Source organism: Bos indicus x Bos taurus, unplaced genomic scaffold (genome assembly GCF_003369695.1).
Source record: "Bos indicus x Bos taurus breed Angus x Brahman F1 hybrid unplaced genomic scaffold, Bos_hybrid_MaternalHap_v2.0 SuperScaffold_100458, whole genome shotgun sequence".
NCBI classification, from domain to species: domain Eukaryota; kingdom Metazoa; phylum Chordata; class Mammalia; order Artiodactyla; family Bovidae; genus Bos; species Bos indicus x Bos taurus.
This window is the reverse complement of record NW_020867088.1, coordinates 30,403-54,281: the sequence shown is the minus strand read 5'-3', so window position 1 is coordinate 54,281 and position 23,879 is coordinate 30,403. Positions and strand designations below refer to the sequence as shown.

General features: G+C 40.4%; 1 protein-coding gene across 1 annotated transcript in view; it reads left to right on the top strand.

Moving 5' to 3' along the window:
* LOC113888551 (multidrug resistance-associated protein 4-like) overlaps positions 1 to 23,879 on the top strand; it is a gene marked incomplete at its 3' end in the record, with an annotated part of 135,618 nt that overhangs the window by 83,885 nt on the left and 27,854 nt on the right. The window contains exons 20-23 of the mRNA XM_027535617.1: positions 3,785 to 3,864; positions 19,072 to 19,222; positions 21,283 to 21,402; positions 22,567 to 22,677. Of these exons, the coding sequence (XP_027391418.1) occupies positions 3,785 to 3,864; positions 19,072 to 19,222; positions 21,283 to 21,402; positions 22,567 to 22,677 (462 nt within the window). The remainder of the gene's footprint in view (positions 1 to 3,784; positions 3,865 to 19,071; positions 19,223 to 21,282; positions 21,403 to 22,566; positions 22,678 to 23,879) is intronic.

Below are 23,879 nucleotides of genomic sequence, written 5' to 3'. Positions count from 1 at the left end.
GGGAGGACAGCAGTAGCCTTGGCCTGGCCATCAACTAGCTGTACGATCAAGGCCAAAGTAGGTAGATACTACTGGGCAGGAAAATCTCCAGGCAGGATGTTGTAGTGATTATAAGTATGGACTTAGGAGCCAAATTCCTGGGTACAGTCCTAGTGCTAGTTACTAATAGTAATAGCCAATTATAGTTATGTTAATACTTATATGCTAGTTATTTAATTTCTCTGCATCTCAATTTCTTTACCTATAAAATGAGGATATTGTTCATACACTTACCAGTATCTTGATGTTGTGGGCATTAAGCAGGTTAATACATTCATAGCACTTAGGACAGGCTCAGTGCCTAATGAACCTCAGTGAGGATGTTGACACCGTGTCTGGGAACGTCTCTCCTGTGAAATGGGAATGACCGCTGCCCTTCCTGTTTCACAAGACTGTTGTGAGGATTAAATAAGATTGTTTAGGGCAGCATCTTGTACAGATTTATTCAACAGTTCAGTTCAGTCACTCAGTCATATCAAACTCTTTGCAACCCCATGGACTGGCTTCCCTGTCCATCTTCCCTGTCCAACTCCCAGAGCTTACTCAAATACATGTCCATCGAGTCAGTGATGCCATCCAACCATCTCATCCTCTGTCATCCCCTTCTCCTCCTGCCTTCAGTCTTTCCAAGCATCAGGGTCTTTTCCAATGAGTCAGTTATTCGTATCAGGTGGCCAAAGTATTGGAGTTTCAGCTTCAGCATCAGTCCTTCCTGAATATTCAGAACTGATTTCCTTTAGGATGAACTTGTTAGATCTCCTTGCAGCCCAAGGGACTCTCAAGAGTCTTCTCCAACACCACAGTTCAAAAGCATCAATTCTTCAGTGCTCAGCTTTCTTTATAGTCCATGTATAGTAGCCACACATGATTACTGGAAAAACCATAGCTTTGACTAGATGGGCCTTTGTTGGCAAAGTGATGTCTTTGCTTTTTAATATGCTGTCTAGGTTGGTCATAGCTTTTCTTCCAAGGAGCAGTCATCTTTTAATTTCATGGCTTCAGTCACCATCTGAAGTGATTTTGGGAGCCCCGAAAAATAGTCTGTCACTGTTTCCATTGTTTCCCCATCTCTTTGCCATGAAGTGGCAGGACCAGATGCCATGATCTTAGTTTTCTGAATTGAGTTTTAAGTCAACTTTTTAAACACATGTTCTTTAGTTCAGGCATTATGAGGAGCACAAGATGGTAAACTGCAAAGGCACATGCAGATTTCACCTTATTATGAAGCCAGAGTGAGGAAGTGATTGGAAGAGTCTTTACTATTATGGCTATGATGTTGCTCTACTTTTCCTGTTAATATGAAAACTGCAATTGTAATTTTGTGAGCATCGATTGGGACTGAGTTTGTGACCATTGTTAACCAGGCTCTTGATGACCTGTAGGCATCTCCAGATTCTGATTATTATTCAAGGATTTGGAACAAAGTTTAAATCTTTAAGGTCAGTAATCCAAGAGCAGCAGGCATACACAGTGTGTATCTTGTCTTCCCCTCCTGCATCTATCATCAGAACTTCATTGCTTCAAGAAAATAGAAGCCCAAATAAGTATTGCAAAGATAGGCTCAAAGGTTTAGGGGCATCACTTATTTACTCTTTTAGCAGTGTATTATATTGAACTCTTCCCTGTGTTTATTTTCAAAAGTAGAATTTGTAATAGATTGTTTATGGTGGACTTTGTTTGTGATATATGATGGCATGAAGAGAAAACCGCACTAAGGTATTATTTGGTATTACTTGTTACCAAGTTCAAGCTCACTCTGCTTGCCTCGCAAGGCTGGTAAATCTTACAGACAATGTGTTAAGGCAAAGAATAATGACTTTATTTGGAAACCTGGCAGACTGAGAAGATGGTAGACTAATGTGTCAAAATAACCATCATATTTGGGTCTGGATGCCTGGTTCTTTTATAGAACAGAGAGGAGAGGAGGCAAGGAAATAATGTCAAAAGGCCATTTATCTTGTACAATAAGAGGGTATTTGTTCATTTTGTCTTTTCTGCATCCATTCACAGTTGGTGAGGGTCAGATTGTCTCCCTGTGAGCTGAAAAAAAGCCGCTTTAACCTTCGTGCAGAGGGGCAGGGTTCCTTGACAAAAGCAGTGAATAGCAATGGTCAAAGAAACAGATCCAGCATGGAGTCAGTCTTGGCTCCTCCCTGCTACAGTTCCTATGATGTGCACCTCCCCTGTCTGGGGACAGTGTCCTGTTCTTTCTCATCCTGAGTCTCCTCAGGGAGCACCATTTCAGGGGTGGCTGCAGCATCCTTTGTTTACTGATGTGACAAGTGACATTTTTAGTTTATACCAGATATTTACCAGAAATTCCCCATATTTTATTCTGCAGCCTTAAGGATATACTATTATTGTGGATTATGAGAAGGGAAATAAAATCAATCTTAGTCATTTAGTAATATTTCTGTTTTCCTGTCTACATCCCGTTGGTCTTCTTAGATGCTTATTCACAAGTCTGTGCTTTTCACACCCGGTACTCCTTTGAAAATAACAACTTATTACCTGACTAGTAAACTCACAACTGGGAAATGGTCACAATCCATAATTTTCCAAAATGTGAGGTGCTGTGAGGCATCTGGAGGGAAAAAAAAAATTACGGAGAGGTTATAATTTTGTTGATTTAAAGAGTATCACTTGGAGAAATTAATCTTGATAATTAAAGCCAAATTGGTGTGACAGTTAGGATTAACTTAGGTATTTTGCAACTGTTTGTTTGTTGATTTAGCTCTTGGAGTGAGTCTTCGATGGGATGGATCTAAAGGGAGGGAAATTCTCAAATCCACCAACCCTTCCTGATACTGCCAGAAGTTTCCCCCATTCTTTTAAAAATCAGGGCTCAATTTCAATTCCCCAACCACTGCCATTTGGTGGTATTTTTGTTTCTCTTTAGGTATCATCCTATTTTGTCTTTCTTTTTACCACTGACATTGGCTTATTTCATATGAATTTGTAATATATTAAATTTGTTCTTGTTTTACCGCTAGTCATGTCTGACTCTTTTGTAGTCCTATGAACTGTAGCCTGCCAGGCTACTCTGTCCATGGGATTTCCAAGGAAAGAATACTGGAGTGGGTTGCCATTTCTTCCTCCAGGGGATCTTCCTGACCTTGGGATTGAACCCCTGTCTCTTATGTCTCCTGCATTGGCAGGCACATTCTTTAGCACTGAGCCCCTAGGGAAGCCCAATGCATTAAATATTTAATTGTGCTTAGTCACTCAGTTGTGTCTAACTCTTTATGACCCCATGGACTGTGGCCCACCAGCCCTGCTGTCCATGGGGATTCTCCAGGCAAGAAAAATGGAGTGGGTTGCCTTTTCCTTCTCCAGAAAGTATTTAATACATGTACTTTATTTTTTTAAAGATTTATTTATTTATTTTTAGTTGCACTGGGTCTTTGTTGCTGCATGTGGGCTTTCTCTAGTTACAGCGAGCAAGGGTTACTCCTCATTGCAGTGCCTGGGCTTCACACTGTGGTCACTTTTTCTGTTGCAGAGCTCAGGCTCTAGGCACATGGGCTTCAGTAGTTGTGGCACACAGGCTTAGCTGCTCTGCAGCATGTGGAGTCTTCCTGGACCAGGGGTTGAACACATGTCCCCTGCACTGGAGACACTGTACCACCAAGGAAGTTCCTAAATATATATTCTTCAAAATTATTGTTTTGATTTGTTCATGAATTGTTTCTCTTAAAGCTTCTATCTGAGGAAATGAGCTATTTCTCATATCCTGTTCTTGCAGGAAGAATGTTAAATCGTTTCTCCAAAGACATTGGGCATATGGATGACTTGCTGCCTCTGATATTTCAAGATTTCATCCAGGTAACATAACAGTCCTGTCAGAGTTTTCACAGGGAATAGCAGAGTGCCTGTTTCTCAAGGCCTTCTCACAGGGGCTAAGGATGGTCTTTCAGCCTGGCAATGCATACTGTTATCTTCAGTAAAGGTCATTTTTGTGAGAGAAAGGTGCAGTTGTGATGGGAAGGCCGAGTTAACATGAGAAACACCTGGGGCAGGAGTGGCTACACAGTCACGTCAAGGTTGGTCTGAAGCAGCAGCATGCTGGGTAAGTGGTTCTCCCTCTGCCTTCCAGGTGTCTGGCGTGGATTCCCTTTACTGTGAGTGCATTTCATAATATAGAAATAATCACCTCTCATGGAAAGATAGCCTAGATTAGTGGTAAATAATTCACCTGCCAATGCAAGAGATGCAAGAAATATGGATTTCATCCCTGAGTTAGAAGATGTCCTGGAGAAGGGAATGATGATCCACTTCAGTATTCTTGCCTAGAAAATTCCACAGATAGAGGAGCCTGGTGGGCTACAGTCCAGAGGGCTGCAAGAGTCATACACAACTGAGCACAAGCACTATGCATTGTATTACCACAGAGGACAAATATTTAGTGCAGCATTTAATTTGGATAAAGCCATGTGTGGTTACTTACAAAGCAAAGATTGGGTAAAAATCAGGTGAGAATAATACTTTAACAAGGACAATGTTGTTGTTAGCACTAAGTTGTGTACGGCTCTTTTGTGACCGCATAGACTGCAGCTTGCCAGGCTCTTCCATTGATGGGATTTCTCAGGCAAGAATACTAGAGTGGGTTGCCATTTCCTTGTTCAGGGGATATTCCTGACCCAGAGATCAAGTTTGTGTCTCTGGAGTCTCCTTCACTGCAGGTAGATTCTTACCACTAAGCCACCTGGGAAGTCCAAAAAGGACAATAGAGAGCGCTTATTGAAGATACAAAGGCTTTAAGCCAGTAATTTGATTACGGGACCAAAGTCATCTCAGAAAATGTTTTTTGGTTTTGTAGGCAGTTTTGCTTTTCATAAGCTGATTACTCTGTCTTGCTGCTAAGCTGCTGCTAAGTTGCTTCAGTCATGTCCGACTCTGTGTGACCCCATAGGGAGCCCACCAGACTCCCCTGTCCCTGCGATTCTCCAGGCAAGAATACTGGAGTGGGTTGCCATTTCCTTCTAAGGTTGCCGTTTCCTTATCTACCACTTGTAGTTCTTAAAAAAGAAAGAGAGACAAAGACTTACAGAAATCCCTTCTACCCAGCCTGTTTGTCTGTGAACTTGAGAGTCTAAGGAATGATGTTAGGTCATCTCAGCTCTCATTGTCATATTCAGTGCTGTTGCTTTTATGGAGTGTATTTGTTTTTCTTTTTTTCTGTTATTCTGTCTACTTATCAGTGATTAAGCCTGTGGGGAATTTACTTTTTCTTTCCAAGTGTTAATTTTGGAAATGAAATGCATTTGTCCAAAGCTGCACACAGAAATGCAGCAATGAACAGTGCAACATGGTCCTACAGACAGCGCAGCCAGTGGGCAAGACTTCCACTGTTACCAGTGAGAACTAAGCTGAGACTCAGAGGCAGAGGACTTTTCCTGCGAAGATGTCTAATTGTTTTCTTCTCTTTTGCAGACTTATTTTATAAATGTGCCCTGCTGGGTTTAGCTACATAATTTATCCCCAGAAACAATTTTTCCCTGAAAACAGTGTCATGTTTTGACAGTGATTGTGAATTCCTTTGAAAGGATTTTGTGAAAGGTTCTGTTTCTTTGCTACAGTAAGCTAGGCCAAGGTTGGGTTTCCACTGTGTTCTTAGCTTATGGTTTGTTAGTCCTCATAATTAAAATTTGTCACATATTTTGCATGGCATATAGAGGGACAGGGATAGATGCTACCTGATTTCAGTAGGAAATATTCTCATTAAAGAGGAGAGAAAATTCTAGTCCAGCTGATTTCCATTCCCTCCTCTACCACTTGTCGTTCAATTATCTTGAAGTTTGGTGGAGGCATCCTGTAGTTCATTAGAAGTAAGAGTCTGCTCTTTGATAGAGAGGCCTGGCATGAGCATGGAGCTTATGTATTCTTCACTGAGCAAGTAGTTAAATCTCTGAAGATGGATAATATTGCCAAGAGAGAGGGAAGCAGTTTAGGAGCCAAGATCAGAAGCTTAGGGAAGGCTTGATATTCAGAGAGAAGCAGAGAGAGAAGGGAAGTACAGAAGACACATAATGAACAGCAAGGATGAGAGGAGGAGATACAGTGGAGACCTAAGGAAGACAGGTCTGTTTAGTGCAAACGAGGTGAGTCCACGGAAACTTGTTGATTGATTTGAAATCAGGAGGTGTCTGGTGACCTGAGGAGCAGGTTTCAGATGGGAGGAGTTAGAGAGCAAAGGGCTGCAAATTCAGGAGGCGTGGAGGGAGTTGAGGTGAAGACAGGCTACTCCTGGAAGGAGTTTGAATAAATCAGAAGAGAGGCCCATCTGGATGTAGGGTGTGAGGAGATGTTGCTGGTTGTTTGAGATTTTAGTTTCTGGGAGGGGAGTATGAGCGATGGTGGGTGGTTTTTGCCCTCTCTTCCCTCCTTCTCTTCAACAAACAGGGATTAGAGTTGAGGCCCTGAGGTACAGGGGTGAGTCAGGCATGAAGCCCTGTCCTTATTGGTCTCCTCCAGTCCCCCAGGGAAGGAAGACATTCAGAGACTCACCCCTTGATGGCTTTGGAATCCTAATTGTGGGAGCTCCGTGGAGGAAATCTTGGAAGGCAAACTGTATGTGGGGGCTGGAGGCAGTTAAGGAACCTAGTCCAGGGGTAGCCAGAGCTTCTAGGAGGTGACCTTTGATCCCAGAGGAGAGGAAAAGGCTTCTGTGGATGGTGGGGCATGAGGTGCTGGTAGAAGCAGAGTTCCTGTGTGGGACCCAGTCTTTCTGTCTGTCACCAGCTGAGAGGGGGGAAGGGAAAGGCTTGGAATGGTGTTGTTCACTTTTGTTTAGAGCCAAATGTGTTCAAACTCATTTTTGATGGTTCTGCTCATCCTTGGTGTATTTGCTAAACCTTGGAAAATTCTTGATCGTTTTTATTTTTATTACTTCAAGTATGTATTTACTTCTAAAGTATGTATTACTCTTTTCCTCATCTAATTCCTTCTCATTTCATAAATGAGAGATTTCATAAATGGAATATCAGATAATTTATTTAATATTTTGTAATAGTGATACCAAGTGTGGCTAATGAAAAGCCTGGATTCTGTGTAGTGGTCCACACTGCGGGACAATCCATCCACTAAGACGATGTAACTCAGAGACCGCCTCCCAACAGAGGGCGATCATGAGTTTGTGCACCATCCTGTACACTGACAGCTACCAGATAGGTTTCCCGTTCAGTCGCATTAGAGTTGTTGGGAAAATTGGAGCTGTTCACTTTTTCTAAGGATGAAGTAAAACAGCATAAAAAATCAACTTATGTGGTGTGATTGCACCTGATAATCATTCATGATGTCAACAGCTTTAAATTGTGGCAGTGCAGAGCCCCACAGTCTCCCTTTCTAAGCCCCTGTCCCAGCTCTCCCTCTTACCATCTCTACCCCCACAAAGCTGCCCCACTCTCCTTTCTGTAAAATGGAGAAAATAATACTCGCTTCCTAAGGTTTGTTGTGCAGATAAAAATGAGGGCATTTTAGTATTATTTTTCGCATAACATCTAAATGTATGTTGAATACTAAGTAATAGATACCTAATTTTAAAAATACCACGTGTGTTTTAGGTAAGAGAAATAGTCTGATGACAGTGGCATTTGTTATTGTTCAGTCGCTAAGTCATGTCTGACCCTTTGCCACCCCATAGACTGCAGCACGCCAGACCTTTCTGTCCCTCACTATCTCCCGGAGTTTGCCCAAATTCATGTCCATTGAATCGGTGATGCCATCAGCCATCTCATTCTCTGCTGCCCTCGTCTCCTTTTGCCTTTGGCAAAATGACATTATGCTGCATTAAAGGTATTTTCAGAGACAGTTTCCAGGCCCATAAATATCATCTCATGAGTTTGTATCACACAGATTCTAGGTTTGTAATCCTTAAAGTTTTTAATGGATGCTTTCTCTGGTAGACTCACAGAATAAAAATCAGTTGTTTTCAAGACAGACCACTGACATTAACTATTTCAGAGCAATATAATTTTCATACAATTTGCCAAAGTCCCAAATAGGACTGAATAAGGATCTCAATTATCTACAATTCTTGTCATTGAAATCATCATCTCCAAGGAGTCTTCCTATTGCTAAACAAGTGAAATTGAAGGTAAGATGTGGAAGTTAAAATGCCTAAATTCAGGCATTTTAAGTTTAGGCATTTTAGTTTTCAAAAAAAAGTTTGGGACTGTTCTGAGTGTGTGAACTTGCACACAGCTGCTCTCAGCAAAATACGATAATTTATTGAGGAAAACTAAGTTGTAAAATGCTTATTTCCCACACACCCCTCATTCAGGGGAAAAAAAAGTCAGCAGCTTGGCAGAACTCAACTGACTCGTCACATCCTTCCGTGGACACAAAGGGCTTATTCTGAGGCCTCTTGAGCAACCAGTGGTGAGACCATGAGGGTCTGTGTCATTACCTCCTCAGCACACATAGAAAACTGACTGCAGTTTTATGAAGTGAAAATGCCCAAGAAAAAGAAGATGTGAAGGAGGTGTCCTCAGTCATTTCTTTCCAGAGAGAGGAGCACAAAAGAACAGGCCAGTGCATCTGGATATTGAGAACGAAGCCTGAGACTCAGTGTAATAGGTTATTATGGGTCACTGGCTTTTGCAGCCTTTACTTGTCTCAGCACCACTGACACTTACATTTCACTGTGTGGAGATGTCAGGGAAAGTGTGTAGTGAGTATTCCAGCCTCTCCCACTGAACAATGACTTTGTCATTTTGAGATCTCTGTGGGTGTTGATCCCTTCCCCAAACCCTTCCTCAAATCCCCCTTAGGGATGTTTATTTTTAATATATATGTAATACTAGTGCTTTGTGGATATTTTCGTCCAGTCAGTGGCTTGCCATTTATATCCTCAGTAGAGATCAGGGTTTAATTTTGATCACATCTAATGTTTACCATTTTTTTCTTTTCTTTTGTAGTTGATGTTTTTGTATCCTAAGAAATCTTTGCACATCCTTAGGAGAGTGAAGATACTTTTCTATGTTCTGCCTTTTTAGATATTGATGCATCTTGCACTACTTTTTGTATGTGAAAGAGTAATTAGTGGTTGAAGTTTATTTTTTCCAATTATTCTGGACACATTTTTAAACACTTTTATGCATTGAATTAAAGTAATCTGCATCTGTATAATTTATTTTGTTCCTCAAAAGTTGCAGTTTATACCAATATTTAGATCCTTATACCAATACTGCATTCTTAATTACTGTACATTTTAAAAAGAAATGAAGCCCATAGTTTAAATTGTCTTTGTAGTTCTTTGTCAAGGTTAATTTGGGCATTCTGGATCCTTTACTTTTATGTATAAATGTTAGAAGCCTTCCAATTTGCTTTTAAATAAAAGCCTGCTGAAAATTTTATCAATATTTCCTTTTAGCCATAGGTTATTTGAGAAGTCTGAGTCTTAACAATATTGGATCTGTAATTATGAATATATATCTTTCTATGCTTATTTAGGTCTTTTTTAATTTTAGAAATATGTTGTGATTTTTAGTATAGCCATCTTACACTTCTTGGTTAAATTTATTCATGGTATTATTAGATTGTTTTTAAAATTATTTATTTATTTTTGGATGTACTATGCCTTTGCTACTCGTGGGCTTTCTTTATTTGCGGGGAGAGTGGGTGACTAGTTGCTGTGGGTGGGCTTCCCATTCTGGTGGCTTTTCCTGTTGAAAAACATGGGCTGGAGGTGGGAGGGGGGTTCAGGATGGGGAACATGTGTACACCTGTGGTGGATGCATGTTGATGTATGGCAAAATCAATACAATATTGTAAAGTAAAAAAAATAATAATAATTAAAAAAATTTTTTTAATGTAAGGTTAAAAAAAAAAAAAAAAAAACATGGGCTGTAGGGTGCATGGGCTTCAGCAGTTGTGGCACATGGGCTTAGCTGCTCTGCGCATGTGGATTCTTCCCAAGGATGGAAACCGTGTTTCCTGCATTGGCAGATGGATTCTTAACTACTTGGACCACTAGAGAAGGCTTGTTTCTGATACCATTATAAACTTGCTGGTTGTTAGTCTATAGAAATATAGTTGATTTATGTGTGAATTAACTTTGCATTGCCTGGAGTTGATGGCAGTAGTTTTTTTTTTTTCTTTTTTAGTTCTGTAGGATTTTGTCCATATACAGTCATGTCAGCTGTAATAATGACAGTTTTGTATCTTCATTTCCAATAATTATGACTTTTATTTCCTTTTCTTGACTTGTGGCTGGAGTTTTCAGTTCGTGTTGAAGAGAATTGGGTTAGATCAGTTAATCTTGTACTCTTAGGGCAAAATTTTTCAATATATTTTTTCACTATAAATAATATTAATTCCAATTTTGTAGGTAGGCATCTGTTGTCAGATTGAAAAAGTTAAACTTAACATTCCTGGAATAGAGTTTACTTGGTTGTAATGTAGCATTGCTTTTATGTATTGCTGTATGTAGGTTGTCAAGAATTTTTGTATCTGTTGTTTATGAAGGATATTGGTCTATAATTACCTTTTTAAAATATTTTGTCAGCCTTTTCTATCAGAATTATGTAGCCTCAAGAAAATACGTGGGAAATATTTCCATTTTTAATGTCCACTTTAATGTGTCAGCTTGACCAGACTACATTCCTCAGTTATTCAATGAAAAAGTGATCTGTGTGTTGCTCTGTAGGTATTTTGTAGATGTGATTGAAATCCATTATCAGTTTATTTTAAGTAGGAACAATTATCCTACATAGTCCAGTGGGCACAGTTCAGTCAGTTGTAAGGCTTTAAGAACTAAGCCTTCCCTGAAGTAAAAAGAAATTCTGCTTGTGGAGAACAGCATCAGCTCCTACCCGAGGGTTCCAGTCTGTCCTTGGTAACAGCCAACCCTGAGCATTTTGGATTTGCCCAGTTAAGTTAGATTGTGGAGTATTATCTTTTTTATATTGCTAGATTCAGTTCATTGGTATGTTGTTTAATATCCCAAGACAGTTACGTTTTTAATTTTTCCTTCTTTTAATGTCTTCATCTGGTCTTTATATCATGATAATGCTGGACTCATGTACCCTGGAAAAGTTTGGTAAAACTTTTCTGCAAAATATTTTTGTGAAGCCTTCCAGACTTAAAGTATTTTCTGTGGAAAATTAAAAAATTATGTATTCAGGAAATTCTCTGGTGTTCCAATGGTCAGGACTTGGTGCTTTTACTGTTATGTGCCTGGGTCCAATTGCTGGTAGGAAAACTAAGATCCCACAAGCTGCATGGCATGGCCAAAACAATAAAATAAAGTAAAATGAAACAACACAACAACACAAGAGAAGACTGTATACATGGACGTCACCAGATGGTCAATACTGAAATCAGATTGATTATATGCTTTGCAGCCAAAGATGGAGACGTTCTATACAATCAGCAAAACCAAGATGGGAGCTGACTGTGGCTCAGATCATGAACTCCGTATTGCCAAATTCAGACTTAAATTGAAGAAAGTAGGGAAAACCCCTAGACCATTCAGCTATGACCTAAATCAAATCCTTTATGATTATACAGTGAAAGTGACAAATAGATTCAAAAGATTAGATCTGATAGAGTATCTGAAGAACTAAAGACAGAAGTTCATGACATTGTACAGGAGGCATTGATCAAGAATATCCCCAAGAAAAAGAAATGCAAAAAGGCAAAATGGTTATCTGTGGAGGTCTTACAAATAGCTGAGAAAAGAAGAAAAGCTAAAGGCAAAGGAGAAAAGGAAATATAATATCCATTTGAATGCAGTTCCAAAGGAAAGCAAGGAGAGATAAGAAAGCCTTGCTCAGTGATCAATGCAAAGAAATATAGGAAAGCGATAGAATGGTAAAGACCTCTTCAAGAGATCTCTTGAAGAAAATTAGTGATACCAAGGGAATATTTCATGCAAAGATGGGCACAATAAAGGACAGAAATGGTATGGACCTAACAGAAGCAGAAGATATTAAGAACAGATGGCAAGAATACATAGAAGAACTGTACAAAAAAGATCTTCATGACCCAGATAAAAACAATGGTGTGATCACTCACTTAGAGCCAGACATCCTGGAATGTGAAATCAAGTGGTCCTTAGGAAGCATTACTACAAACAAAGCTAGTAGAGGTGATCAAATTCCAGTTGAGCTATTTCAAATCCTAGAAGATGGTGCTGTGAAAGTGCTGCACTCAATATGCCAGATTTAGAAAATTCAGCAGTGGCCATAGGAAAAGGTCAGTTTTCATTCCAATCCCAAAGAAAGGCAATGTCAAGGAATGTTCAAACTACCACACAATTGCACTCTTCTCACATGCTACCAAAGTAATGCTCAAAATTCTCCAAGCCAGACTTCAATAGTATGTGAACTGTGAACTTCCAGATATTCAAGCTGGTTTTAGAAAAGGCAGAGGAACTAGAGATCAAATTGCCAACATCTGTTGGATTGCAGAAAAAGCAAGAGTTCCAGAAAAACTTCTGCTTTACTGACAACACCAAAGCCTTTTACTGTGTGGATCATTCTGAAAGAGATGGGAATACCAGACCACCTTACCTGCCTCCTGAGAAATCTGTATGCTGTTCAAGAAGCAACAGTTAGAACTGGACATGAAACAGCAGACTGGTTCCAAATAGGGAAAGGAGTACATCAAGGTTTATATTCTCACGCTCCTTATTTAACTTATATGATGAGTATAACATGCGAAATGCTGGACTGGATGAAGCACAAGCTGGAATCGTGATTGCCAGGAGAAATATCAATAACCTCAGATATGCAGATGGCACAACCCTTATGGCAGAAAGTAAAGAAGAACTAAAGATCCTCTTGATGAAAGTGAAAGAGGAGAGTGAAAACGTTGGCTTAAAACTCAACATTCAGAAAACTAAGATCATGGCATTTGGTCCCATCACTCCATGGCAAATAGATGGAGAAACAATGCAAACAGTGGCAGATTTTATTTTTGGGGGCTCCAAAATCACTGCAGATGGTGACTGCAGCCATGAAATTAAAAGACACTTGCTCCTTGGAGGAAAAGCTATGACCAACCTAGACAGCATATTCAAAAGCAGAGACATCACTTTGCAACAAAGGTCCTTCTAGTCAAGGCTATGGTTTTTCCAGTAGTCATGTATGGACATGAGAGTTGGACTATAAGAAAGCTGAGTGCTGAAGAATTGATGGTTTTGAACTGTGGTGTTGGAGAAGACTCTTGAGAGTCCCTTGGACTGCAAGGAGATCCAACCAGTCCATCCTAAAGGAGATCAGTCCTGGGTGTTCATTGGAAGGAGTGATGCTGAAGCTGAAATTCCAATACTTTGGCCACCTGATGTGAAGAACTGACTCATTGGAAAAGACCTTGATGCTGGGAAAGATTGAAGGTGGGAGAAAAAGGAGATGACATAGGATTAAATGATTGGATGGCATTACTGACTCAATGGACATGAGTTTGAGTAAGTTCCGGGAGTTGGTGATGGACAGAGAAGTCTGTCCTGCTGCAGTCCATGGGGTTTCAAAGAGTTGGATATGACTGAGTGATGGAACAGAACTGAGAAAATAAAAGATTCAAATTCTTAAATATATATACAATTATTCAGATTTTCTATGTCATTATGTTAGTTTTTTATGTCATTTTAAAGACATTCATCCTTTACATTATGATTTTTATTATATTCTCTATATAATGGTCATGGTATCATTTGTATTTCAATGAAAGCTAAGGCATTAGTTGCTCAATCATGTCCGACTCTTTCCAACCCCCTGGACTGTAGCCTGTCAGGCTCCTCTGTCCATTGGATTCTCCAGGCAAGAATACTGGAGTATATTGGTTGCCATTTCCTTTTCCAGGGGATCTTCTCAACCCAGGGATCAAACCTGGGTCTCCCATGTTACAAGCAGCTTCTTTACTGTCTGAGTTACAGGAAAGCCCAATGTCTTGTATTATCCTCTTTTAATTCATATTAATAGCAATTTCCCCCCCCCTTTCTTTTCTTTTGCATTTTGTGGTGATTTCAAAGAACCAACTTTGAGTTTGTTGATTTTCCTGCTTAGAAGTTAGTTTTCTTTTCATTTGTGTCTTTTTCCATTTAGTTGCTCAGTTGTGTCTTACTTTTTGCGACCTCATGGGCTACAGCATGCCAGTTTTGCCTGTCCTTCAATATCTCCCAGAGTTTGTTCAAACTCACCTTCATTCAGTTGATGATGCTGTTGAACCATCTCATCCTCAGTCGCTCCCTTCTCCTCCTGCCATCAATCTTTCCCAGCATCAGGCTCTTTTCCAATGAATCAGTTCTTCACATCAAGTGGCCAAGGTATTGGAGTTTCAGCTTCAGCATCCAGTCTTTCCAAGGAATAATCAGTGTTGATTTCCTTTGGGATTGACTGATTTGCCCTACTTGCTGCCTCAGGGACTCTCAAGAGTCTATTTTTTTCTTATTTTCATTCTTCTACATACTTTAAAATGCTGCTTTGTTACTTATAAGATATAGCTCAAAAGCCTTGACTTTTAGCTTTTTTAAGACTTTTTTCTTTAAAATATTTTTTAATTTTATTGGAATATAGTTGATTTATAATACTGTGTTTATTTCAGATGTACAGCAAAGTGGTTCAGTTATACATATACATATATTCATTATTTTTTAGATTATTTTCTCATATAAGTTACCATGGGATGTTGAGAAGATTTCCCTGTGATATACTTTTATAATGCTCTTCTTCTTAAGGTGTACCTTGTCAAATTAGCAAATAAGTGGACTCCAGACTTAAGTTTTATAAAAATCTTGAACCCTGACAAAAGTAGAAAGGAAGCTATTGCTCAATGAGATACACTAAACATTAAAGAAGAAATACACCATGTTTTCCTGAAGCTTCCTGTTGTACTGGTTAACAAACTGTGAACCAAACCCCACCATTCACTCTCAGTGGAGTTAGCCATTACTCTCAGTTGGGAGCAAATTGAAGGATACCCAGGTCCTTACATGGTTGGAAAGAGCTTACATGGTTGTGAAAAGATCCAAGCCAGACAAATGAGGGATGAAGAATGTGATAAATGTATCCCAAGCAAAGGGCAGGCTTTGAAAAGCTTAGTCTTAGGGTTTGTACGTGTGTGTGTGTGTGCATGTTAGTTGCTCAGTTGTGTCCGAATCTTTGCAATCTTGTGGACTGTGGACTGCCAGCCTCCTCTGTCCATGGAATTCTCCAGGCAAGAATAATGGAGTGAGGTGCCATTCTCTTTTCCAGGGGATCTTCCCAACTGAGGGATCAAACCCTGGTCTTCCTGCATTGCAGGCAGATCTTTCACCATCTGAGTCAACAAGGAAGTCCAGGGTTTGTGTAGATCTCACCATATAGCTAAGACTCACTGATGTTTTATAATGTCCTAATTTAACAGACCTATGGGTTTGATTATGTCAAAGGAGACAGAGGTGATGAAGGAGGGATTTGAGAATCAGAGCTGATCTCTAAACTCCCTGAGACGTGCAAGCTACTGTATCTGCTTACATGAAGACTTAGCACTGACCCTCGGTTAGTGTTAAGCTTGTACACTTAGTCGCTCAGCTGTGTCTGACTCTTTACAACCTCATGGACTGTAGCCCTCCAGGCTCCTCTGTCCATGGGGATTCAGCAGGCAAGAATACTGGAGAGGGTTGCCATGCCCTCCTCCAGGGGATCTTCCCAACCCAGGGATTAAAGCCAGGTCTTCCACATTGCAGGTCTATCTCAGCACAATAATGGGTTAATGGAATTTCTCCTCCAGGTATAGACTGTCATTCTCTGCAAACTGAAGAATTTTTCTGAATTGTGAAAAATCACCATTTTCTCTTAAGTGGAAGATCTCATCTAAAAATTTGTTTTTTATTTGTCCATGTGGATTCATAGACTTTGGATAGAATTTCCCAAATGGTGTGCTCTAAATGGGAAATATATGAAAATACATAAAAGTAACAGTTCTCCTTGTTTGGGCGGTATCAGGACTTGGGTCAATATGCTTCTTTCTATATATCCATCCTAGTCTCTGTGCCATACTGTGACAGTGGTGCAGAAGCACCGGTCATGGTAATGTGGTCCATCAGATGGGCCGGGAATCCAACCAGAGGGGGGAATTGTGTGTAGCTTGAATTGGCCTTTTAGGAATTCCTGGGAATGTAGAAGAAAGAAATGAGGTCGGCTTCAAGAAAGGGATTTATTGTGTGTTTGTTGTACACTAGGAACTTTTGTCTACTTCTTCAGATGTTAACTTTTTTTTTAGATACTGTTTTCATCTTCTACAAAATTCTATAAAGGGTCTGAGATGGCTGGCAATAAAAGATTCACAACTGTATATACATATAAAAGTAAAAGTGCTCGGTCATGTCCAACTCTTTCGGATCCCATGGACTGTAGCCTGCCAGGCTCCTCATGGAATTCTCCAGGAAAGAATACTGGAGTGGATTGCCAGTCCCTTCTTTAGGGAATCTTCCAGACCCATGGATCAAACCTGGGTGTCCTGCATTATAGTCAGGTTCTTTACCATCTGAGCCACTAGGGAAACCAATATGCTGTGTGTGTGTGTGTGTGTGTGTGTGTGTGTGTGTGTGTGTGTGTATAATAAAACCTTTAAAGACATCCTTTTTGAATTGCTTTAGAATTTAGGGCCGTGAAATCTGGAAGACCAAACCTAACTCCAGAGGTTCTGAGAGCATTAGTAATGGGTCTTCAGTGGGTACCTAATGAAAAAGCATTGGCACAGCTTCCATGGAGCCTTTCATTTTGATCTTACCTCTGCTTCCCAGGTTACCTGCCGGGCTGGGTTAGTCATAAAAGGCCCTCACCTGGAGTGGTTTAGTCGCTCAGTCTTGTCTGACTCTTTTTGACTCCACGGACTCTAGCCTGCCAGGTTCCTCTGTCCATGGGATGTTCCAGGCAAAAATACTGGAGTGGGTTGCCATTTCCTTCTCCAGGGGAACTTCCTGACCCAGGGATCAAACCTGGGTCTCCTGCATAGCAGTCAGATTCTTTAATGACTGATCCATTAGCGAAGACACCTAGGGAGAGCCAGATTACTGAAATGGATGAATGTTATCCATCAAATGATGCAAGTCTGCTAAAAAACAGTAATTTGGATTTTTTATAATTGACATTATAGTCGTTTTTTTTGTTTTTGACAAACAACAATGACAAGCCAAGTGACCAAAGGCTAGACATAGAAGGAGCTGGAAGGACCCCTTTCCATGAACATGAAGGTTGTAGCATGGTGGGATGCACAATCAAACCATTGGCTGTAAGAAATTGTTTTCTGTAGGTCTAATTGGAGGGAGGTCAGACAGCCCTATTTTTCTCCACTTATGATTGGAATTTATTCCTTCAGAATTCCATCCTCTTCACTCTGAGTTTTCTTTTAATACCACGGCAGAGGTGGGGAGAAACAGGAAAAGCACATGTGTCTCCATCCAGATTATGCAGTTTGCTTCCCAAGGGCTCCTGGCCACAGAGTCACAGTTCTGGTTGTTTGTTCCTCCCGCCTGCAGCTGTGGCTCTGGGATTCCCTGAGTACAAACTGCTCCTCTCTTTCTCCAGGATAAGCAATACCTTCCTGGGAAACTTTAGGACAACCACTTACCCTTCCAACCTCATATTTCTTATCTGTAAAGAACAACCAGTATTAACTCAGACAAGCATCCCAACCTTCTCATCCCAGCTCGCTTTTGGTCAAAATTTCCATCAACTGTGATTACTGCCTGCAAATCATTCATGCTATTCTTTCTATTTGTTAAACAACCCTGTAAAATCAGTCATTAAGTCTTAGAATTGTCTAAAAATATTCAGATATTCTTCCCTGTGTTTCCCCAACACCCTGTGCCCTGTGCAGATCACCATGGATTTGTATCCACTGGAGGCCTTGGCCCAGACTGGGTGAATCTGCAAGTCCCTACCACCCAACCCCACTTTCATGGCAGGCAGACACTAAATGTTAATTGCATTCTTATTGCCTGATATTGTCCACCAGTGTATCATATTTTTCCTGATAAAGGTGGGTGCTTAAATCAGCACCAACCAATGATTTCACTTTCTATTCTACTTGCTGTCTTTTTAGACCAAGATCATTTCCCAAGAGTAAATCATCTCAAGGGATAATATGATGATTAAGAGAATGTTCATGGAACTCAGCACAGGGCCTTACATACAGTACACACATTGTAACTGGAATCTGGTATTGTTATAATCATTAACCTTTGGAATGGGTATTTTAAATACTTAGTGTAATGATAAAAATGTGGCTGTATGTTGGAAATAAGCTTAAATATGTCATAATGGCTCATAACATGGGCTTCCCAGCTTTGTGAGAGGCTTTGCAGTCTCCATTAAGTTGCATTACCTCTCCCTGTGCCTCACTGTCTCCATTTGTAAAATTAGATAATACTGTTACTAGATATGTTACACTGAATTTGTAATTAACCACTGCTTTATCCCTACATGTATAGCTGAAGCATCTGGATTCCTCTACTGTGATACATGCTCACTCATCTCTCTAGTAACACCTGCTGACTCCGGATAGTTTGAGATACAACTCCTACTCTCTGAACCTCAAATATTCTCATCTGTTAAAAATAGTAATGCCTGTCTCAAAGGGTTACTGAGTGTATCACAAGAGCTGATACTTAGAAAGTTCTTATCAGAGTGTTTGGTGCATGCAATAAACATCATGCTGCTGCTGCTGCTAAGTTGCTTCAGTCATGTCCGACTCTGTGACCCCATAGACAGCAGCCCACCAGGCTCCCTCATCCCTGGGATTCTCCAAGCAAGAACACTGGAGTGGGTTGCCATTTCCTTCTCTAATGCATGAAAGTGAAAAGTGAAAGTGAAGTCGTGTCTGACTCTTAGCGACCTCATGGATTGCAGCCCACCAGGCTCTTCTATCCATGGAATTTTAAAGGCAAGAGTAGGACCACCTATAATTGTATTTCTTTGGAAGGGAAAGCATTCCCTGCTGTTTCAACAAGTTTTTTCAAGGAAAGGAATTTAATCCTAACAAATCAACAAAGTTTATCTTTGAAAAGTATCCTTGACACAAAGGCCTCTATTTTCACTATTTCAGGCATTTCTACTTGTGATTGGTGTGGTGGGCGTGATGGTAGCTGCAGTTCCTTGGATTGCTATATCTGTGATTCCCCTTGGCATCATTTTCTTTTTTCTTCGGCGATATTTCTTAGAGACGTCACGAGATGTGAAACGCCTGGAATGTACAAGTGAGTACCGGGGCTCTCAGGTTGGGAGGGCAGTGCAGGCTGTCTTCCATTCATACTGCAATTAACCAGACCCCTGAAATTCTGCAGACTGTTCTGTGGAGTTTCTCACCATTAACATTAGGTGATTGAAAGTTATGGCCCCTGAGATTAGGTTTGGCCCTTAAGGCAAATGGAGCTGGTGATGGGTCAGCTGCACTTTGCATTTTAGTCCAAGGAGGACGGATGTGAGCACCATGAGGACAGGGACCATTTTGGTCTTGTTTACAACATACTTCCTAACACAGAGTATCCACTCTATTAATACTATTCTTGAAAGTATTTCATCATGTTGGAACTAATGTAAAAAGAAAATAGAGAATTTCTCTTCTCCTAAAGTTACCAAAAATGATAAGGAAAGGAAAAGATTAGGAAAAGTAAAGGAGACCTCAGGAACTATATGTCAGAAATGATATATTTGAAAAATATACCTCCAGCCTCTGCAGTCATGTGACATCAGGCCCAAACCACATGAAGTCACTCAAAAGATGGACACTGAGGCTACTGTCAGATTCTAAAAGGGTGGTGTGAGTGTCACATGCCACAGTGTCCGCCAAACAACAGGACTGGTGTCCAGCAGGTAGATATAAAAACATCCATCAGGTTCCTGGAGCAGAAGTCAAGACCATTCAAAGGCTCCTCGTCTGCTGGGTCCTGAGGGCACAAGGGTGGTGCATCACCAGGTGCTCTGTGACCCGCACAGAGGCTCCTGGCACAGGTGCAGGGGGAGGCCCAGGATTGGGGAGGTGGCAGATTGTCCCCTCCCTTTACTCGTCTCACCCTGTCCTGGGTCTGGCTCTGGTCCCAGGTGAGAGATGTACTGACTCTATCGCAGCCCTTAGGTTACTGATCTAAGGTGGAGACAAAACACTGGTAGCTCATCAAAATTCAGTGTGGTGAGGACTCTAATGAGGAAATAAATTTTAAAATGTTACTGGTTAAAAAATTAGTGAACAATAATTACTAACCCATGGAAAAAAATGAAATATTGCCATTTGCAGCAACATGGATGGATCTCAGTTCAGTTCAGTTCAGTCGCTCAGTCGTGTCCGACTCTTTGCGACCCCATGAATTGCAGCACACTAGGCCTCCCTGTCCATCACCAACTCCCAGAGTTCACTCAGACTCATGTCCATCCAGTCAGTGATGCCATCCAGCCGTCTCATACTCTGTCGTCCCCTTCTCCTCCTGCCCCCAATCCCTCCCATCATCAGAGTCTTTTCCAATGAGTCAACTCTTCACATGAGGTGGCCAAAGTACTGGAGTTTCAACTTTAGCATCATTCCTTCCAAAGAAATTCCAGGGCTGATCTCCTTCAGAATGGATCTAGAGAGTATTATTCTTAGTAAAGAAAGTCAGAGAAAGACGCATATGATATCACTTAAACATGGAATCCAAATATAATACAAATGAATCTGTACACAAACTTGAAATAGACTCAGAAGCATGGAAAGCAAATTTGTGGTTACCAAAGGGGACTGAGAGGAGGGGAGGAACAAATTAGAAGTATGGGATTAATAGACATACTACTATTAATATGTCAAATAGATAACAACAAGAATTTAGTGTAAAGCACAGAGAATTTTATTCAGTATCTTGTAATATCCTGTAATGGAATATAATCAAAAAAAAAAAAAAACTGAATGACTATACATACCTGAAACTAGCACATTGTTGTAAATCAACTATACTTCAATATACTTAAAAAATTGTGAACAATTTCACCTAGAAAGACATCAGAACAATTTGGAGGGAGGCATGTTTGAGAAGACCTTGATGAAAGAAACAGTAAAGAATTTCTTTATCTAAACCTAGCTGGGATTTTGAATTTATCAAAGATAATTTCAAAGAGAATCTCTCATTCCCAGGTCATTTAAGTGAAGCCTGGTGTGAGCAGGAGTTTGAGGGTCACATGGAGGATTCCCTTTGACGGGATGTGTGACCACGGAGTCCAGGAGACAGTGGTTTCCTCTCATCCAGCCTCCCTGACTTTCTCTGTCGTTTGTTTGTCTCTGCATCCCCAGCTCGGAGCCCGGTATTTTCCCACTTAGCATCTTCTCTCCGGGGACTCTTGACCATCCGGGCGTACAAAGCTGAACAGAAGTTTCAGGAGCTGTTTGATGCACACCAGGATTTGCACTCAGGTCTGTACGTTTCTGGAGATGATTTCTAAGGATGGGATGTGCTGCCTTCTGAGGCCTGACCTCTGTCTCAGGTGGCCCGGCTGGCCAGCGCCTCTCTGTGTGTCAGCCCATGTTGTCCTCTGCACACCTGCCTCCCCAACCCCTTCCTCTCAGCATCCCCTCTGTGCTCCCCTCTTCCCCGATCACAGCCTTGCTTTTCTCCCCTGACTGGCCTGCATTGTCCTTTCATCACTGTGCCCTGTGGGTTTCTGTCTCTTTAAGGCAGTAATCAATAAATTTTTCTTTTTTTCCAAAAGTTCAGATAGAAAATATTGTAGGCTTTGTGTGCTGTCTATGTTACAGCTACTCACCTTTGCCATTGTAGCACAAAGACAGGCAAAGATCAGACATCAGCCAATGACTGTTCCAATAAAATTTTATTTTCAGAACCAGGTGGTGTCTGTTCTTGCCCCTCAGGTGTGATTTTCTGACTCTTTTCATGGCAGACATGAAGAGTAGCAGACGTATTGAGGAAAATAATTTCCTGATTTGCTACCTACTTGATTATGCTTTGTATCAGTGAAGGTTTTTTTTTTTTTTTTTTCCACCTAGGTAGAAAATTCAGAATTTTCTCTAAGTCTATAAAATCCTGGCCAAACTTTCCAGTCATTAATGTATTTTGAAGATAATATGGCATTTTGAAAGCCACATACAGATCCTGTTAGCTGATGGTCATGTGGACACTGGCTGTCCTAAGAATAACCACCTCAGGCCCTGTAGTGAGGGCAGAAGGTGCTGGAAACGGTGTGAGCTGTGCTCTCTGCTGTCAGAGCTGGGAACAGTCAACCCTTTGAGAGGAGGATCTTTATGTTCAGGCCCAGCACTGCAGGAAACACACCAATGAGATGTTTTTCCATCTTCTTTCCTGTGATGGTATTTCTCTTGATAACCTGTGGGTTGAAGTTTTCAAAGCATGCTTCCTGGACTGATTCCTCCGTGTCCCATATGTTGTTTCGTGTTCAACCGAGTTTTCTGGAATCTTCAGGTTCCTTTGAAGTTACAGGTGTATAACTTTGCTGTCCTACCTTGTGTAAAATCTTCTGTAGCTCAACTGAGAAAATGCTCTCCCTCATGAACATGGTTTTTCTGTTTATGTATTACACTTATTATGATTCACAAATGCAGAGGCTTGGTTCCTGCTTTTGACGACGTCCCGATGGCTCGCTGTGTATCTGGATGTCACCTGTGCCATCTTTATCACCCTTGTTGCCTTTGGGGCCCTGATTCTGGCAGAAAGTAAGTACAGATGTGAAAATTTGTGGTATGTTTACAGTTTATAGCTTTGTTTGTAGTTATTAAGCACTTGTCATCTTGTCTAATATATACTCATTGGTTCTAATGAGTTATATTAAAGTGTCTACAGCATGTGACTCCACAATGTCCATGTGAAGTCATTTGTGTCTTGATGAGAACTTTTATCTTTTTTTCCATTTACTTATTAATTTACAGTAGGTCCTTGTTGAGACCATTTAATTTTTTTTTTTGATTGGCGTATAGTTGATTTATGATGTTGTGTTAATTTCAGGTATATAGCCAAGTGAATCTGTTATAGCATATATCGACTTTTTAAAAGATTCTTTTTTCATACCCCACGAACATTGGGGTGCGTGTATACATTTTTTTCATAATTTGCATTTTGATTAATACTTCAAATGAATTGTCCTTTAGAAAAGAATTTCTGTTTTTCACTTTCGGAATCTTTAGGAGCAAAGACCGGATATGACGTGCCTGCTCCAGCAGACCTGTGGTGCCTTGGGTCCCTGCTTTGGCTCACCCAGGCCATTCTTTCATTTTTATGTTAAGTTTTATTTGAGTATAGGTCATCTACACTGTTGTCTTAGTTTCTGATGTACAGCAAAGTCAATCTGCTATACATATACATATATCCACTCTTTTTTAAATTCTTTTCCCATATAGATCATTACCGAGTTCTCTGTACTTTACAGTAGTTTCTTATTAGTTATCTTTTTAATATTTTATATATAGTAGTATGTATGTGTCAGTCCCAGTCTTCCAATGTATCCCTTCCCTCCCTTATCCCCTGGTAACCATAAGTTTATTTTCTATATCTGTTACTCTACTTCTGTTTTGTAGATAAGTTCATTTGTAGCCTTTTGTTATATTCCATATGTAAGCAATATCATATTCTATTTTTCTCTTACTTCACTCAGTTTGAAAATCTCTAGGTCCAGCCATGTTGCTGCAAATGGCATTATTTTGCCCTTTTTAATGGCTGGGTAACCTTCCATTGTATGTATGGCACCACATCTTCCTTGTCCATTGCTCTGTTGACAGGCCTTTAGGTTGCTTCCATGTCCTGGCTGTTGTAAATAGTGCTGCAGTAAATATTAGGGTGCATGTATCCTTAGGAATTATGGTTTTCTCTAGATATATGCCCTGGAGTAAGATTGCTGGATCATATGGTAGCTCTGTTTTTA